This window comes from Sorex fumeus, unplaced genomic scaffold (genome assembly GCF_029834395.1).
Source record: "Sorex fumeus unplaced genomic scaffold, SorFum_2.1 ptg000024l, whole genome shotgun sequence".
NCBI lineage: Eukaryota > Metazoa > Chordata > Mammalia > Eulipotyphla > Soricidae > Sorex > Sorex fumeus.
In genome coordinates this window covers 49,940,633-49,959,386 of record NW_026606081.1, presented here as the reverse complement: position 1 = coordinate 49,959,386, position 18,754 = coordinate 49,940,633, and the positions used below count along the sequence as shown (strand labels likewise).

The 18,754-nt window shown below is 59.8% G+C and overlaps 1 protein-coding gene across 1 annotated transcript in view; it reads left to right on the top strand.

Annotated features, from left to right (window-relative positions):
- Positions 1-18,447, top strand: part of SCARA5 (scavenger receptor class A member 5) — a 51,433-nt gene extending 32,986 nt beyond the window's left edge. Inside the window, exons 5-9 of the mRNA XM_056114228.1 lie at positions 621-701; positions 2,262-2,360; positions 3,211-3,267; positions 15,345-15,539; positions 18,240-18,447. Of these exons, the coding sequence (XP_055970203.1) occupies positions 621-701; positions 2,262-2,360; positions 3,211-3,267; positions 15,345-15,539; positions 18,240-18,376 (569 nt within the window). The 3' untranslated portion in view covers positions 18,377-18,447. The remainder of the gene's footprint in view (positions 1-620; positions 702-2,261; positions 2,361-3,210; positions 3,268-15,344; positions 15,540-18,239) is intronic.
- Positions 18,448-18,754: the final 307 nt, after the last annotated feature.

Below are 18,754 nucleotides of genomic sequence, written 5' to 3'. Positions count from 1 at the left end.
AGGTGGGGATTCTCCAAGATTCTCCGTCCTCTGCTGCTGGCGCTGGAAGGAGTCTGTCTGCCGGGCCCACAGAGCACGAGAGCGCCCCGGCACTGATGGTCTCTGGTTGCAGCCTGGGGAGAGGAGACACTGCAGGACGGCGGAGGGCGCGCCAGCTGGGACTGGGTGTGTCTGAGTCAGGGGCTTCAATGTCACCATCATGAACAGCCTCGGGGAGGCTGGGTGCCAGGTGCCATGTGGGACATGGCCTGAGTGAAGGACAGGGCACAGGCACCTGTGGGACTAGGGGCTGGGGTTCTCTGGGTCAGGGGACACGGGCATTTCTAGGGTCAGGGGACTGGGGGCAGCTGTGAGGTCAGGGGACTGGAGACATCTCTGCGGTTAGGGGGTTGGAGGCAGCTCTGGGGTCAGGGGCCTGGGGGCATCTCGGGGTCAGGGGCCTGGGGGCATCTCAGGGTCAGGGGCCTGGGGGCATCTCTGGGGTCAAGGGCCTGGGGGCATCTCGGGGTCAAGGGGCTGGGGGCACCTCTGGCTGTCCTTCCCTTTCCTTGTTGCTTGCCCTGCAGACCGCCTGTTCTGGAAAGCCCCTCTAACACTGGTGCCGTTTGTGACCCTTCCAGGCCCCCCAGGCCCCAAAGGAGAGCAGGGGGATGAAGGCAAGGAAGGTCAGCCCGGCCTCCCAGGAATCCCAGGGCTCCAAGGTAAGGAAGGGCTGGAGGGGTGGTTGGGAGGGCCCTGGGCACGGAGTCCCCACCACTTCCCCTAGGTTGGGGGGCCCCTGAGACACTGTGGGTGCGGGATGCTTGTCTCGGGAAGGACCCAGGTCCAGTGCTCACTGCACCAAGGGCCAGTGTGGGGAAGCGACGGGTGTTTGCCCGGCTGGTGCCCCTGCTGCTCGGCCTTCCGCCTCAGCCCCTCCAACATCTGTCCTGTGCGTCAGACTTTCCTCCCACCCATTGGATCCACCAGGAGCAGCATTTTTCTGGGAGCAAGTAGAAGCTTCTAGAACAGTGGCTCCCACCCTCTGGTTCGCAGCTGTGAACACACCTTAGAAGGGGCGTCAAGGAGCTGTACCAGGAGCCATCTCCCACCCTCAAGCCTTGCCCTTCCCACACCTCCAGGAAAGCGGGTGCCCTGCCCTCAACTGTGCCCTTGGGGGGGACCCCAGGCTCAGAGGGACGGGTCCACAACCATGCACAGCAGGTGGGACCCTGTGTCCTGCCTCACCCCGTCTCCAGAGTCGCATATCTACACACCCCTACAAGATTCCAAAATTCTGCCCTTCCCCCTCCTCCCCCTCTCTGCACCCCCCAACCCCGCCCCTCTAGCCTCCAGGGTCAGGTAGATGGCAGGGGAGGGGACACAGGGACCCACCCATTCGCGCCCACCTCTTCTGAGGCCCCTGCCTGCATGACTCCGACCTGGGCCGGCCGGGTCCAGCCCGGAGGCGAGCTGGGTCTTCCTGACATGGAAACAGCCAGAGAAAAGCCACCAGACTGGCCAATACTTTGTGGCAGGAAAGGCGAATGGCGAGGGCGGGTGGGCGGGGGGTGGGTGTTGCTTCCGAGGCCTGGAAGCATTTCTCTCCCCTCTCACTCTGAGCCCTGAGCACGCCAGCACCTGGCCTTCAGCTCACGGACCCCGAGCCTCGGGGAAGCCAGAGTTCACAACCTGCCTCCGGCTCTCTGCCATGTGATGGTGGGCAGATGACGTCCCCTCTCCGGGCCACAGGGTCCTCCTAGGTGAAAGGGCAGAGTGTGTGTTATGAGGGCCAGAGGAGAAGCTAAAGGGTCCAGGAGATGACTTGAAAAGTCCAGCGCTGACCTAGCATGCTGGAACCCCGAGTTTGATCCCTGACACCACAGGGCCCCCAAAGCACCTCTGGGAACAACCCACCTGCCTCGAGCACCCAGCTGGGAGTAGTCCTGAGCACTGCCAGCTGTGGCTGCAGAACAGGAGCGTCCAGCACAGTGCCTGGCCTGTGGAGAGTGTTTCGACCCAAAGTGTTGACCAGTCTTGGTCTCTTGGGGTGGGGTGCTGGCCCCAGCTCCGACCGTGGACTGGTGGTTGGGGGGGGGGGGGCTGGCAGCCTCTGTGGGTGCCAGGTGCAGGGGGTTGGGTGTGGCTGGGGCTGACCAGCTAAGTGCCCAGAGAAGAATCCAGAAACTGCAGACGGGGTGTGGGGAAGCCAATTGCTTGGCCAGACTGTGCTTCGAGGCGACCATCTCCACGGCCCCACCCTGAAACTCTTGTATCCCTAGGCGTGCCCGGGGTGAGAGGAACCCCAGGACTTCCAGGCCCCAAGGGTGATGATGGGAAGCTGGGACCCACCGGCCCCATGGGCATGCGCGGGTTCAAAGGTAAGGCAGCGCACGCGCCCCTTTCTGCTCCCACCATACCAGCCTCACGCGCCCCCCCTCCCCCCTGTCACGTCCCTCCTCGTGAAGGCCCTGTGCTCAGTCACAGGCACCCCTCGCTGGTCCTGCAGGGCAGAGTCCATCCTGTCAGACTAAAAAAGAAATTCCCAGACCCTGAGGATGTCTCACTCCTGCTTTGTAACTTCCCTGCTGGCTTCACAGCATCTTTCCACCCCCCTCTCTCTCTCCCTCTCCCTCCTTCCCTTCCTCCCTCCTTCCCTTCCTTTCTGCCCCGCTTTTCTCCCTCCCTCTCTCTCCCTTCCTCCCTTCCTCCCTTCTTTCCTCCCTCCCTCTCTCCCTCTCTGGGTCTCTCTCTCCCTCCCTCTCCCTCTTTCCCTCCTTTCCTCCCTCCCTTCTTTCTCCCTCCCTTCTCGCCTCCCTCCCTTCTCTCCCTCCCTTCCTCCCTCTCTCTCTTTCTCTCTTACTTCATTTTTGGTCCATACCCAACAGGTGCTCAGGACTTACTCCCGGCTCTGTTCTCAGGGATCACTCCTGGCAGGCTCATGGGACCATAAGGGGTGCCGGGGATTGGACCCAGGTCTGCCACGTGCAAGACAAATACACTCCCCACTGTACTGTCTCCCAGTCCCTGTTGGTCTTCTCACTGAGCTATGTCCACCTCTGGTCCACGCTGGAAGGAAGCGTTTCCTCTGACCCTCAGGGGACCCGGCAGCATCGCTGGCCAAGCTCCTTCCTATCTGCCAGGCTCCTTGCTCCTGCCCGTCTTGCCCCGCGCCAGCATCCCCTTCCGCTCCATCTTCCATCTCCGATGCCTGTTCTCTTCCCGTTGCAGGGGACCGAGGCCCAAAGGGAGAGAAGGGAGAGCGGGGAGACAGAGCCGCGGACGCTGGTAAGCATGTCAAGCTGTGTGGGGAGCTTGTATTGGTCTGTGGGGGGCTGGATGCCAGAGCCCTGGGCCCCACACCAGAGGGTCTGGTGAGAACTCAAGGCCACTGGGACTCAGGGAGGGGTGTCCCTGTCCAGCTCGAGTCCTCAGACTGAGGGGGCCAAACCCGCGGTTCCCTCTGTGGACACTCACTACGGGGCAAAGCTGAGGGTCTTCGTGTCTGACGGGGCCCCCCCAAACCCAATGTTGGGCAGCCAGCATGTGTGGTGACAATACTCCTGCCGGGTGCATCTACACCCCCGCCCCAAGGCCTCCATGTAGACGCCTGGAGGGCACCTGGCCAAGTCCATGGTGGGGTCTCCCCAGAAGGTCAGTGACAAGGACCTCGAAGTTAGGTCAGTGGCTACGACTTTCCTGGCCTGGGGTCCACCACCTCCCCACAGTAATGCCATCTGGCCCAGAGCCACTGTCCAGCGAAGGCCATGGGAGCTCACCCACTGCCTGGCCTCTCCATTAGCTCCAGGTCTCTCTGCGGACACTCAGGGACAGTGTCCAGCAGAGTTGCCTGAGGGACAGTACCCAGGCTGCTCAACCAGAGGTCACCCTAACACCTGCTTCCACCCCCACGTCCTGCAAACCAGAGGGCCTGTCTTCCCCCCCAGCCCCCCTGCAGCGTGTCCCTGCTGCCCCCTCCCCTGCTCCTCCCTGGGGGTGGTCATGCAGGCTTCCACAGCTGTCCCTCCACAGCAGTGGACACAGTCAAAGCCCCTGTGCTCAGTGCCCCCTGCGTGCTTCACATCTGTGAAGCATTAGCCCGTGTCCCTCCCAGAGGTGGCTGAGGGCATGGTGTGGGGCATCCCAAGCCAGATGCCATCAGCTTGTCAAGGCCATGGCAGAGAGTCCCAGATGCCCCCCCACCTTGTCCCCTACCCCCACGCCGTGCACTGACTGCCCCATGACGGGAGGCTGCCCAGGGTTGCTGCGAGTGCCCTTGACACTGAGGTCTGGGAAATCCATCACTCAGTTGGGGTGGCCGGAACCAGGTGCTGTCCAAGGATGACTTGGGAGAGAGAGCAGGACCAGGGGGCCTTGCCAGGGATGCCGGGGCAACTGTTGGCCAGCTGTCCTGGGGGGAGGACAGCGCTGCCACAGAAAACCTGGTCGTGAGTCTCACGGATGGCCCAGCTGCAGGACCCTGCGGCTGGACTCAGCAGGGGCACAGGGCGGGGTGTGGGGCTGAGGGGGTGGGGGCCAGGATGGGCAGGGCGGCTAACTCTTGGCTGGGGAGCCGATGACCGGCCACAGGCGCTGACGTCAGCCCTGCACGGTCCCTCCTTGAGCATCAGGGACCAGACCCAGGGCGTTCTCTCCTGCCCACACCCTCGCTGGGGCCAGAGCCCAGACTCCAGCCTTGCACAACACCCTTGGCCTTTTCTTCTCGCGACGGCGAGGAGGAAGGAGCCGGGCAGAGAGCGGCCTCTGCAGGCGGCGGCTGGCTCCTGGGAGGTGTGGTGCAGCCCTGTAGGAAGGTGGGAGCATCCAGCAATCGGAGCCTGTGTGGGTGTGCGCGTGCCGTGCGTGTGCGTGCGTGCGTGCGTGTGTGTGTGTGTAGGGAGACAGGGGAGCAGCCATCCAGCACCTCCCTGCCTTTGGAGGAGCTGATCAGTCAGGGGCATTGGTTAGAGCTGAAAACCCAGGTTTTGAATCTCTAGGGTTCTACAGTGACACCCCCCCACCGAGGAGGTGGGGACTTTAGGGCCTGAGATTGACCAGCAAGCATCTTCTGGTCCCATACTGGCACGCGCTGTCCCGGGCTCCTGGGGTGGGGCTGCCCTGGCCACGCCCACCTCCGACCACGCCCACACATGGCCACGCCCCCTCCGGCCATGCACTCCTTCAGCCCCTCCCCCTGTCCCTAACCTTGTCCATGCCCCCTCTGGCCATGCCCCCTGCTACAATCCAGCTCCTTAAGGTCGATTTCCCAGGAACCCCAAGTCCCAGATGCTTTAACCAGATCCCTGAGAACTGGGCTGTGCGGACAGAGCCAAGGATCATCTTTCAAAAGGGTGGCGGGGGGGGGGGGGGGGGGGGGGGGGGGGGGGGACTCTCAGGGTCACTGACTGACTGGTCACTGACTTCTGGGGAGCTCTTAGTCATGACCGGGCTAGGCAGCCTGGTGGGAGAATCTGAGGACAGGATGGGGTGTGTGTGTGTGTGTGTGTGAGAGAGAGAGAGAGAGAGAGAGAGAGAGAGAGAGGGTCTTGGCACCAGAGCGCTACCCTCTGCCAGAAACCACTGCTGGGCAGGGTTGGAGCTCAGGGACAGCCCTTGCTTGCCTGTGTGAGGTTCCATCCTTGGGTACCATCCCTGGGGATACTAAACCTTTTTTTTTCCCCCAAAGACCCAGTGCTGGGGGCCAGAAGAGAGCGTGGGTTGGGTTCGGGTCTAAACCAGGCTGGCCAGGTGACTCAGCTTATGCCCAAGATCCTGGGCCCATTGCCAACCAGGCATCTCTAGGGACAAAACCCTAACTTTTTTCCCCAGGATGGATGAGCTACAAAAACCGTAGGTCCAGATCAGAAGGTGAGGTTTTCCTCTGACGAGAGCAAGAGAGAGAAGATTCTAGGGCATGTGGGATAGTTTTGTCCCCTTCCTTCGGGTGGTTGTTATTGTCAGTGTTGGCATTTGGGGGGTGGTGGGGATCAGGTTTGAAGCTCACGTGTGCAAGGCGCTGAGTGCCCTCTCCCCAATCCCCTGTTCTCTCATGAACTCACTAGCACAAGGTTGTTTTTCATCACACCTGGCCTTGCTCTGGGCCTGCTCCCAGCAGTGCTGGAGAGGATAGGGGTGTAGGCCAAGGTTCATGGCGTAGGGATCAAACTCAGCCCTCCAGTATGCAAAGGAGATGGCGAGCCCTTTTTATTAAAAAAATGATTTTTCCATTTTATTTAAGCACTGTGGTATACAAAGTTGCTGGCTGGAGTGATAGCACAGTGGGTAAGGTATTTGTGTTGCACACGGCCGACCCGGGTTCAATTCCTCTGCCACTCTTGGAGAGCCTAGCAAGCTACCGAGAGTATCCCGCCTGCATGGTAAAGCCTGACAAGCTACCCCTGACGTATTCAATACGCCAAAAACAGTAACAAGTGTCACAATGGAGATGTTACTGGTGCCCGCTCAAGCAAATTGATGAACAACGGGAGGACAGTGCTACATATTCCAACACCAGTCCCACCACCAGTGTGACCTTCCCTCCACCGTTGCCCCATTTTCCCCTCCCATGCCCCCAAGCCTGCCCCCTGAGCAGGTCCAAATAATTTATTTTGTTTCGCTTGTTACAACTAAGTGGCCAATGGGATTATTGAAAAATAATTCAGTAAATACAAATTTGTGAAAATTCTTATATCTCACCGTGGGGATATTAAGTCCTTGTCTGACGGTTTCCTGAGCTGTTCATGGCTAGTTGAGCTGTTGTGTTATTGTTTTTGTTCTTGGATCTTAATTCACCTCTATGTCACTTTCCCATCAAATCTTGTGTGCTCCTACTGGGCTGTCAGTATTGTAAGTTTGGAGCTGTCATTCGACCACAGTGTGGCCACTTGCTCCAGAAAACTCCAGAGTATTTTACTGGGCTGTGAGCTTATATTTGGTGGCACTTATATGGTGGCAGTTGTGGGATGTAGGCATAGCTGTTGCACTTCCGGAGGGCTAGGGGGAGGCCGCCTACCCTCACTCCAAAGACCCCATAGTTCTCAGCCAAAGCACTGGTGTACCTGAAATTTTTGGCAGTTTGCTGTTTCTGCAGAGCTCAGTCATGAGGTGGTGGAATCTGGCCATTGGTATGATGGCCGTTGGGGCTTCAGTAGGGCAAGAGTTTGGCCCCTCCCAAGGAGGCCCCAGAGTCTTCAGCTGTGCTCAGCCCTTTGAGCGTGCTCCCCAGACTCAATAGTGCAGCACCTCTGAAAATAAGGGCCTCTGTCACACTCCCATGCTCCCATCTGGAATCCTGGGGTTTCGTGACAGCTGGGCCTCAGTTCAACTCCTCCTGTGTTCCTGAGTCCCCCACCAGTGACAGTTACTAAGGACAGAGAGAGGGAGAGAAGGCAGAGTCAAGTCACAGCCATGGCCACTATCAAGCAAATAGGCCTAAAATGCAGGTCTTAGGGCTGGAGCAATAGTACAGCTGGTAAGGCGCCTGCTTTGCATGCAGTTGACCGGGTTCGATCCCTGGCACCCCATGTGGCCCGCTGAGCACTGCCAGGAGTGATCCTTGAGCACTGCTGCATGTGGCCCACAAACAAACAAACAAACAAACGAATTTCGAATGCAGGCCTGTGATTTCTGTTGGATGAGAAGACTAGGTCTGCAGGGCCCCCGCTTCCCCAGGCTAGAATATGTTCAGTCATTCTGCCAGATGTCTGGCCGGGGTGGGCTGGAGGAGAGTTACATACTCACATCTCAACACAGAAAGATATTTGTTTTACCCTCCATACGATCCATTTGCAGGAAAAATAAATAGTGTTTTTGTAGCTAGCGGGTGGGTAAAGGATTCGGTTTTGTTTAAGTCCCACAGCATGAATTTAAAGCAGGAGAGAAATACAGATTGTTTAAAGAATCTTCCTCCGTTGGGCTTCACATGGGGGGAAAAAAGAAACACGAGGCAAAACAGCCCCAGCCTCCTCCAGATCATCGGCCACATCCCAGAATGTTTGCAAATGCCCCGTGTGTTTCCAGCACTTTGGGGTGGGAATTGGGGGTGGAAGGTGCCCCTAGGCCTGGTGTGCGCTCAGAATCAGTGAGCAGGGAAGTGGCTTCCAATTCATTCTGTCCCTTGTGGCTAAGTGCTCCTAGCTGGTCTAGAATTAGGGTTAGAGAGGCCTCTGGGACCCTTAACCCCCCATGGAGAGAACCAGCCAAGGTCACCCACTTGGGTGACTGCTAAGTCATGCGAGGTCTTTGCCGCTGCCCCAGTCACGAGGGCATGTTGGGGGAACCCCAGTGCCTCTCAGCACCCTCACCCTCCCCAACTGGCTGCTGGGGTGCTGGGTGCCTGGGTGGCTCTTGGCCTTTGGTTCAGGGATGAGGGAGGCTTCACCTGGAGGCAGAGCAGAATTGCTCCCACATCCCAGCCCCATCTATCCGGCCCACAGCCCCTCTGCCCCAAGACAGATGACCTTGCATCGGCCCTGGACATAGACTCTTCTTATGCTGTTGTTTTTTGGGGGTGCGGGAGGAGGTGGGGCCCCAAGTCAGGGCCTGAGCAGTGCTGGAGATCAAACCCAGAGCCTCGCACCAGAAAGGACAGGCAGTGAGCAAGGGGGGGCTTGGCAGCCTGGTAGAGAACTGGCAGAGGGGATGGGGACCCAGACCCGAGCAGGACCTGGAGGAAGGGTCAAGGATGATCACCCCCATGTCCCAAGCAATGCCACACATGGGGGACAGCCCCTCCTCCCCAGGGAAGAACCTCCAGCTGTTCCTGACGCTTCCTTTGCTTCTGCTCCAGGGCCTCCTGATTTGAGAGCCCTGTTTTCCAGAACCCTCTTTTCTGAGGAGCAAATGTGAGTTCTCAGGGGGGGCAGTGCTGGCCAGCTGCTGGTGGCGAGCCTGAGATACAAGCCCCCTCTGACCCCACCGGCTGTCGGACCCTGGCTCAGCCCTCCACCTCCACCTCCACCCTACCCGCTTCGTGTTCTGTGTTCTGTGCAGAGGCTGGGGTCTGGCCTTCCAGATGTGTGGGTTCTTAATTCTTCCAAAAACAAACCCAAGGACTTCTAAGAGCTATGGTGCCCTTCTCCCTGGAGAGCCTTCCAGGGCTCTACAGAAAACAGCTGCTCTCATTCAAGACCCCCAGCCCCACTCTCAACCCTGTAAGAGTGAGGCGTACCTACTGGAGGGGTGTGGAAAGTAAAGGCCCGACTCCTTTAAGAAGCCCACCCCATGCTCCCTCTGCCAACCCTCAAGGGGCTAGAGCACCTGCTTTGCAAGCAGGACCCCTGTGCCCACATCCCCCCCCCGAAATGCCAGGTCTGGTTACTCCCCCTAAAAAAGAAGAAGGTGGCAAAATGCAGATGTGGGGCAGGGCCACTGTGGGAACTGGGAGAAAAGAGCTGTCCAGTGGCCTTTCCAGGAGGGGCTGCCAGGACTCAGGCTGTGGACAGAGCGGGAAGGCTGGATTCTAAAAATACGAACAATGCGGGACCAGGCAGCAGGAGAATCCAGTGAAGAGACTGGCGGGATCGAATGGCACTTACCTTGCCCAGGACCAACCTGGGTTTGATGCCCGGCACCACTATGTCCCCCCGACAGTGACCTCTGAGTACTGCCAGGTGTTGCAAAAAAAAAAAAAATGTAACTTTTTTTTTTTATAAGGGTCACATTTGCTGGTGTTCAGGGAATGGGTGCAGAGACAGGGAGCAGATTCAGGGCCCCATACTTGCCTGGTGTGCATGTCAGCCCCTGCGCTATCTCCTGCTCCCCCCAAATAGCTGTGGTGCATCTGGGGGGTCCACAGGGCGCCCCTCAGCAGATGCTTGGAGACACTCTCTCTGTGTGGGCAAGAGGTCACTGGCCCCTCGGGATGCAGATTGAGATTTAAAGAAAAATGAAGAATAGCAGAAACATCTAGGGCTGGAATGACGGGGCAGGTGCTTGCTTTGCCTGCTGGACTTGCTTTGCATGTCCTGCCTCTGTCACCTCGTGGCCCCCTGCTGAGAGAACCTTTGAGCACAGGGCCAGGAGCAACTCCCGAGCACAAGTGTGGGTGAAACCCCCAACCCCACCCCAGGTCAATGGGCCCACGTGATTTTGACCCCTTGTTGGGGGTCCATTGTGCGGCCGGGGTGGGACAGCAGGAGCCCACGGACAGTGAGTGCCCATGGCCACGTGGGACGGGGGCTTTTGGGGTCCTATTGCTTGGATCTGTGGTTTGGGGGGGAGGGGGAGTCCAGGCTTGCAGGCCGGGGGCCATCTGGCCTCTCAGCGCCTCGTGGCTGACCAGCATTTCCCTCACCGCCCACCAGAGCTAACCCCACTCTGTCCTTGCCCGGCGGGGCCTGGAGGTGACCCTCCCCCCCACACACACACTTGTGCGGTCCATGATTTCTGCAGTGCGCCTGCCCGCAAACGCCAGGGCAGAGCAGAACACCTCCCACAGAGCCAGAGTCTGCGCCAGTCTTGATGTGGGTTTTGCAGGAAGGAAACGGAAAGTTGAGAGTCAGGGAATTAAGCTGGGCTCTGTTGTTCAGACAAACACAGGGGCCCTCTGGTTCCCAGATCCGCCCCCTTTCCCTCTGCACCTGTGGGAGGGCTTACCATTGGCTCCCCAGAAGAGCCCCTTCCCCCGGCATATCCCCACTTGGGGACTCACCTCAGGCGGGGTTCCAGTCTCTTCCACAGACTGTCATGAGACAGGGAGGGAGTGTGTGGCCCGGGATCCTGTGGCTTCCTCCCTGCTCAGCTGCTGGGTCACTCCCTGGTCACTTTGGTGTCTTGATCCCCCCCCCCACCACCATGGTCCTGGGGGTCCTCCTCAGCTTGACCCTGTTTCCCGAGAACCGCCAGTGTTGAGGCCAGGCATATTTGAGGATAGCTGGACGGGCCATTTAACGCGTGAGCGCACTCTCTCGCGAGCTTGCCCATGGTGTGGTTCTGGTGTGGCCACTTTATAATGTGCCCTTGAGAAAGTCCCTTCTCTGTGCCTCAGTTTCCTCATCTGCAATTTGGGCATTCCCCCCCCCCCCCCCCGCCTACCTCTGGGAGAGGGGTGTAGGCACGGGAGGGGACCAGCTGGCAGCCAGCAGCATCTGTAAAACCTGCCCTCCCTCCAGCGCGCCCGACCAGGAATGCCTTCATTTCCTGCGAGATGGTACCAGTCCTTCCCAGCGGGGCCATGGTCCCCCTAGACATCAGGGTTCAAAGATGGGTCCCAGAGGGGCCCCTCACCTCAGCTGCAGGCCAGCCAGCCCCGAGTACTTCATTCACCAGAGAAGGAAAGTTCGACTTCCTCAATGGGCAGCTGGTCCGAATTATCCCCGGGCTGGCTCTTCCCGGCAGCTGCAGAGAATCAGAGCCTGTTTTCCCACCCGCCTTCCTGCTGTCCCCCAAGCCCCCTGCCTTTCTTCTGCTTGGCTTGGGCAGGGCCTGGAAGGCAGCAAAAACAAACCAGCCTAGGAGTGGCTGCGGGGTCCTAAGGCTGAGGCCGGGTTCACCTCTCTGGAAGGAAAGTGCCTGGGCTTGCCCTAGTGTGCTAGTGTGTGGGTTGACTTTGAGGGGAGCGTCAGGGGGCGGCCTTGCTTCTGCACCCTCAGGGTGCCAGAGGGTCACCTTCTCCACGTCCCTCCTGCACGGCCTCTGCTCTTTCTCCTGAGCTGGTCTTGTCTGTGGGTTTGCAGTCAGAACCGAAGGGGTGGGGGGAAAGAGGATCCCATTTCCCCCCACCTCTGGGGAGTGTTAAGTCGGGGTGTGGGTGGGATAGGGAGAGTCCACTTCCCCACCATGGGTCCAGAAGACAACCTGAAATCTGGTGGCTGCCACTCAATCAGCTTCCAGATTGGAGTGACCGGGGAAGTCCCTTCTCCTTGGAGGACTTGTCCTTACAGGGGCTCAGAGCTTCCCCTTAGTCCTGCTACGCTGGCAAAGTAGAGGCTCCTCCCTTTCTGAGATGCTCCGCCCCTTCACTGGAGGCTCCACCCCTTTTCCAAGAGGCCCCACCTCTTTCCCGGGAGGCCCCACCCCTACCCCAGTGACTCCACCTCTCTCCCAGAGGCCCCACCCCTTCCCCAGGGGCCCCACCACTTTCCCAAGAGCTCCACCCTTTCCTGGAAGCCCCGCCCTTCCCAGAGGCTCCACCCCTTCCTCAGAGTCCCCGCCCACCCCGAAGCGGAGGCCCCGCCCCAAAGCACTGCTGGTCCGTTTCTCCCTGAGCAGTTGTCCTGGGGTGGGAGCACTGTGGGAGCAGGCAGACGGGGTGGGTGTGTGAGTACCCAGGGATTAGGCTGCAGAATTAAACAGGTTGTTCCGAGTCTTCTCCGTGGGGAGCGGCAGCCTCCTGCATGCCCCCACAAGCCTGCAGGTGTCCGTTTGCATCCTCCACACAGCCTCAAGGGAAGTGTGGAGGTAGCGAGTGGCAGTGGCCTCCCTCCAAGCTGGGGCCAACAATGGGTGGGAGGTGGCCCTCCCAGATGGGGGCTCTCCATGTGCTCCTCCAGCAGTGCTCTCGGTCTAGGGTTCCCACTGGTTTCACATGGGGCTTCCCAGGCCGAGCTGAAAGGGGCCTATGGCAAAAAAAGCAGGGGTCTGGAAGGGGCCCAGGTACCCTAGTAACAGCTGGGCACTTCCCAGTTCTCAGTAGCTGTTTTCTCATCTCGACTTTGGGGGTGGTTTGGGGTCCACAGCTGGGGGGTACTCCTGAGTCTGTGCTCAGGAGTGACGCCTGGTGATGCCCAAGAGATCCTATGTGGGGCCGGAATTTGAGCCTGGGCGGGAGCAGCAAGACGCCGTGTGTGTCTCTCTGGTCCGTTTCCTCTCCCCTGGGCGAGGGTCCCTGCCAGCGCCAGCATTCCCGGGGCTGGTTCCCTCCACCCACGCGAAATCAACTTCCCTTGCAAGCTCAGCAACAGCTGCAGATGGGGAATGTGGGGGTGCTGGGGGCCCCTCACAGCGTCTTTCTGGGTCAGTGAGCGAGTCACTGAAGCAGGAAACGGACCCAGTGCTCAAGTCTGTGCCCAGGCAGTGGGACACCTGCTCATCTCTGGGTTCCCCCTGCACCTTAGGAGAAGCCCCGCTGTTTCGGGGGGGAGAAACACCCACTGAAGGACGATGGGTGGGGCATCCACCCCCACCCCCACCCCCACTCTTCGATGAACTAAAGGAGCCTGATGGTGTCTGAATCGGGGCTCCCAGTAGGAAGGCAAGACGAACAGCCACACAGGGAAGGGGTCCCACAGAACAGGGGGGATTCCAGGGCCAGCAGGGCTGGGGCGCAGAGAAGGAATGCAGGGGGCTGTCCAGGCAAGGCTTTAAAGGGAGCAGGCCAGGCTGGCATCAAAGCAGAGTGTCCCTTGTCTCACTGTGGCCCTTGTCCTCTCTGGACCCTGCCCCAGGCCTAGGCCTGTGTCACCCTCTGACTGGGAAGAGACTTAAAGGGCCAGAGCACAGACTCCGGGGGCAGGACGCCCGGGTTCAACACCCAACATCGCATGTTCCCTGAGCACTGCCAGGAGTGACCCCCAGGGCCACTTGATGTGAACCACAAACTAAAAGGCACGAGCGTGCGCACACACACACACACACACACACACACACACACACACACACACACAGAGCCCTGCCTTCCTCACCCCTGCCCTGCCCTGGGCAAAGAGAGGCTTGTCCTCAACCCCAGGACACCCCACATGGCCCTCAGGGGGCCCTTCAGCACTTTCAAGGGCATCTGAGGACTTACAGGAGGCCTGCGGGACACGAAGACGGGGCACAAAGAGATCAAGCCACCTCCAGGCATCGGGGAGCCCGGGGGTGCCCCACGGCTGGGTGAGAAAGCTTCAGGGAAAGGCTTGGTTCACCCCTGCCCACCGGACCAAGCCCATCTTAGCGGGGGCGTGCCCCTCCTCCCTGGCGGGCTTGACGGCCACTCCTGGGGTTTCAAGTGGGGACCCAGCTGCCACCCGCTTTGGTGTTTGCTCAGAGGACATGGCCAGTGTCCATGGCAGAGCTGCACCTGGACATTTGAGGAGCCTCACTTGGTCCTGGTGACCCATGCCTGGACCCCAGGGAGTGTCAGAGCCAGGGTAAGGGACAGGGTGACTGTAACAGAGGGAATACGTAACAGCGGGGTGACCATAATGGAGGGGGTGGCCATACATCAGAAGTGACCATAATGGAGGGGATGACCATATGGAGGGGGTGACCATAATGGGGGGGGTTTGACCGTAACTGAGGGGGTAACCATAAGGGAGGGGGTGACCACGTTCCCTGCACACACAAGGACAGGGAGGGAGCAGGGAAAGACCGGGAGAGCCTTAGACTCTGCTGGGAGGGAGAAAGAAGCCAGCAGGAAATGGCTGTGTTCTCTGGTCCCAATCCTGGAACATTCTGGAATCGCCAAAGGGTAGGGAGGGAGAGACGGAAGGGCGGGGTCTCCGAGGGTTGAGGAGGGAGACAGGGAGCTGGAGCCTGAGGATATTCTGGGCAGAGACTGCCCGGGGGTGGGGGTGGCCTGGCATGTGGGCACCATCTGTCCCCCATGGAGTGGACACACCCAGAAGGGCTGCCATGGACACTTCAGGCTCGGGTGACATGCTTGTGTGGCTCATCCACTGTCGCAGGGTCCCACCTGCTGGTGGGTGCTGATTGCAGGGACGCTGGGCTTGGGGCGTGGGGGCACCTGGGAGCCCTCACTTTGAGCCCGTGAATCTCAAGCTATGCTAAAACAATTAGCTTCGATGGAGAGAGGGCACAGAGGAAAAGGCACCTGCCTTTTGGACAGCTGACCTAGGTTGGATCCCCAGCACCACGTAGGGTCCTCTGTGACCCACAGCAGTGACCTCTGAGCCCTGTGTGACTCAAAATCGAGAAACAAAAACCAAACTGAAAAGCAGAATAGTTAGCCTCTCTCAGCGGGTGGAGACACAACCAGTGGCGCTCTGAGGTCACTCCTGGGCCCGTACTCAGAGATCACTAGAGACGGGGCTGGGGATTGAACCCAGGTCAGCCAGGTGCAAGGTAAACGTGCTGGACTGGAGACAGAGGTAACCCACTGGACTTCCTATAGCTCTGGCCTGCCAATAGAAACCTATTTATTAGGTGCTCGGGACAGGAGTTATAGTACAGTGGGAGGGTGCTCAACCTCCACACAGTCAACCCGGGTTCGATCCCTGGCATCCCATAGGGTCCCCTGAGCACCACCAGGAGTGATTCCTGAGTGCAGAGCTGGGAGTGAGCCCTGGGCATCATCGGATGTGACCTAAGATAACAACCACAAAACCTACTTCTAAGAATCTCAGAGGCCAGGGGGCCTGGTGGCTGTGGCTAGGGAAGGTCCCCGCGTGTCCTGGCCCTGTGGTGACCGTGGCCCATTCCATCAGGTGGCCTGGAGGCCGTGCTGATCCGCCTGGTGAACGGCTCGGGCCCACACGAGGGCCGCGTCGAGGTCTTCCACAACCAGCGCTGGGGCACGGTGTGTGACGATGGCTGGGACAAGAAGGACGGGGACGTGGCCTGCCGCATGCTGGGCTTCCGGGGCGCTGAGGCTGTCTACCGGACGGCTCACTTCGGGCAAGGTGAGGCTGATGCTCCGGTCCCCCGTTCCTCCTTCCAATCTAGGCCTGGCGCCTTCCTGCAGCCAGAACTCTGTGCTGGGGGCAGCAGTGCTGCCGGCTTAGACATCCCGACAGTACCGCGGGCAGGGCCCAGTCCGAATCCCAGCACCCTATCCCGAGCCCCACCAGGAGGAAGTCTTGAGTCCCACAGGGTGCGTGCCCCGACATAAGACAGCAGCAAACATCCTTCCTTCCCTGGAATTGACTCTTGGGTTGTCTCTGGGCTGGTTCTCAGCAAGGTGCAAACAAGTCACTCGTGGGACTGGAGTGATAGCACAGCAGGTAGGGCATTTGCTTTGCATGTGGCTGACCCGGGTTCAATTCCTGGCATCCCATATGGTCCCCCAACCACCACTAGGAGTAATTCCTGAGTGCAGAACAAGGAGTAACCCCTGAGCGTTGCTGGGTATGACCCAAAAAGGAAAAAAAAACAAAACAGTCACTCATCACAACCATCCTGACACAGCTCTGAGGAGAGAGAGATCAGGGTCCTCTCGCTTTTTCTTTTCTTTCTTTTTTTTTTTTTAAGTAAGGAGCCACAGAAGCACAGGGAAGTGAGGGCGGTGGCCCCAGGCCACACAGCAAATGCTATGTCTGGGACTGACCTGTCGCTGTCCCCCTCTGACTCTTCCTTCTTCTTCAGGGCCCCTTCCAAGTACTTCGCCTTGTCCTCAGAGCTGGAGGAGGGCTGGGGTGCGAGAAGGAGCACCCCAGCACGTTGTGTGAAGGGCAGGTATGCCCGGGTAGTGGCAGTGCCCGGTGCTCATACCTGCTTCTGCTTCCAGGACTGACTCTTGTGCCAGCCTGTCCCCTGGGCTGGTCCCCGGGGCCCCTCTCTCTCTGCCAGCGCCTCTCTCGTGCCTCCCAGCTCCAGCCTGCAGCCTTTTCCTGGGACGGGATTCCCCAGAGACACTAATCCTCCCCAGGTCTCCGAGGGCTGCACTGTGTAAGCTCTGGGGAGCGTCCCCCGGGAGCAGTGCTGGGCTACAGAGGGCGTCCAGGGCCCCCGCTGAGCCTCAAGCGTTGCATGCAGAAACCCCCAACCCCACCCCACGGCTTCCATCCCCCCAGCACTGCTGTGTGTGGCCAGAAAGGGGGCGAACTACAGCCCCAAAGATGTCCCCTCGGCTCTGTCCCTGAACGCGCCCCACCCCGAGGCTTGCTGCTGAGCCAAGTCTGGTGCAGGCCGCTGGGAGCAGGAGGTGATGGGAGATGCGGGGAGGCCATTGGGAAAGGGGTTTCTCCCTGGCCAGCCAAGATGGCCTTCAGGGTCTCGCCTTCCGTAAGGCAATATTCAGCAGACAGGGACTCAGCTGTGAGGGTGCCCCAGCCCACCCCAGCCCACCCCACCCCAGCTGCCCTGTCTCAGACACCTTTTAAGTGTGTCCCTGATGGAACTCCCCCTCCTTGGCCCCCCTGGGACACAGCCAGAGAGGCTGGACCTGCTCACAGCCTGAACGTTAACCCCATGTTTTTGTTTTTGATTTTGGCTTCTGGGTCATACCCAGTGGTATCACTGGCCTACTCATGGCCCTGCACTCAGGAATCACACCCGACAATGCTCGGGGGCCCTATGGGATGCCATGAATTGAACCCGGTCTGCCACAGGCCAGGCAGGTGTCTGCCCAATGTAGTGTTGCTTCTGCTCCACTGTTCTTCTCTTTTGCTTTTTTTTCTTCCTCTCTCTTTCCTTCTTTCTCTTTCCTTCTTTCCTTCCTTTCTTTCTTTCTTTCTTTCTTTCCTTCTTTCTTTTTCTTTCAATTCTTTTTCTTCCTTTCTTTCAATTCCTTCCTCCCTCCCTCCCTCCCTCCCTCCCTCCCTTCCTTCCTTTTTTGGCATCACTCATATATCTAGCAACTTTGGGTGCTGGGGCAACCAGCCACCCCACTTTACGGTGACGATGACCCTGATTTAATGCCAAACCACACAGAACCCCCCCGGGCCCACGGTGTCCCCAAGAATTGCAGGGAGAACTGGGCTCTGCACCTTCCCCACTCTGTGCTTCTCAGATGTCAGAGAGCAGCCCCAGAGATTCAGCCTGCGGGGGGGGGGGGGGGAACCTAAGGTTTCGGGGAGCTTCGGGGTGGGGCGGACACAGGGGCGGCCTGGGAACATCCTCAGAACAGCGACACTTCTAAGCGCTGTGGCCATGGGCACCCCATGGCCCGGCTGTTTTCTGGGCTCCCCTTACCTGGGTGGTCGCGTGCCATACCCCAGGCAGCCCCCCAGTGCAGGGGCTGGTGATCCTGCCCACAGTGTGGCAGGAGGGGCCTAGAGGCAACAACAGTCATGGCCCCTGACCATGGCCCCTGACCCTCCATGGGGCTGCCCACTCCACCGGGGAGCAGCTGCCCTCTGACCCGACACAGCCACGGGAGAGCCAAATAGCACCCAGAGTGGGTGTCTTCGCCCCAGAAGGTCCAGCGTCTTCACAACTGGGGGCGCAGTGCCCACCCTGCCAGCTGACCCACTTGGCAGTGCTCCCAAATGGACCCGGGGCTACCCCCAGCCAAGGGCTGCTGGTTCCCAGGATGCCCCCAGCTAACAACTGGGCCCTGAGTCCTCAGGGCTGCCCCTAGCTAGCAGTCGGGCTGGACACAAGCTGGACGCAGGGCTCCCGCGGGTGCCCCAGCTCTGAGTGTGTCCCTCTTCACCCCGCAGGCAGCGGCAGGATCTGGATGGATGACATCGCCTGCCGGGGCACGGAGGACACCCTCTTCCGCTGCAGCTTCTCCAAGTGGGGTGTGACCAACTGTGGCCACGCCGAGGACGCTGGGGTGACCTGCCACAGGGACTGAGAGTGACACCCGCCGCTCTCCTCCTCGGCGCTGGGCCCAGGCAGCCCATCCGTCCCAGACCCCTGCCCCAGGGCCTGCTTGGTCCTCCCACACATCCCTAAGCCAGGGTCACACCTGCTCACTGAGCCCTGCCCACTGGCTGGACCCCTCCTGCCCCGGGTTGGGGGGACCTGGCCCCAGGGTGGGAGGGGCCGAGTGCATCTTCCCCCGCAGAGACCTTCAGGGTCTCACAGGGCACAGCCTGACTGGCTCCTTGCTGACCCCTGTGCTGTGTCTGCCCATTGGGGGCCTGGTGCCACCTACAGGCAGCTGCCGGGGACAGGGGAGCTGTGGGTCCCCCAGAAATCACTCTGAGGGTCAGAGGATTATAGCCTGAGC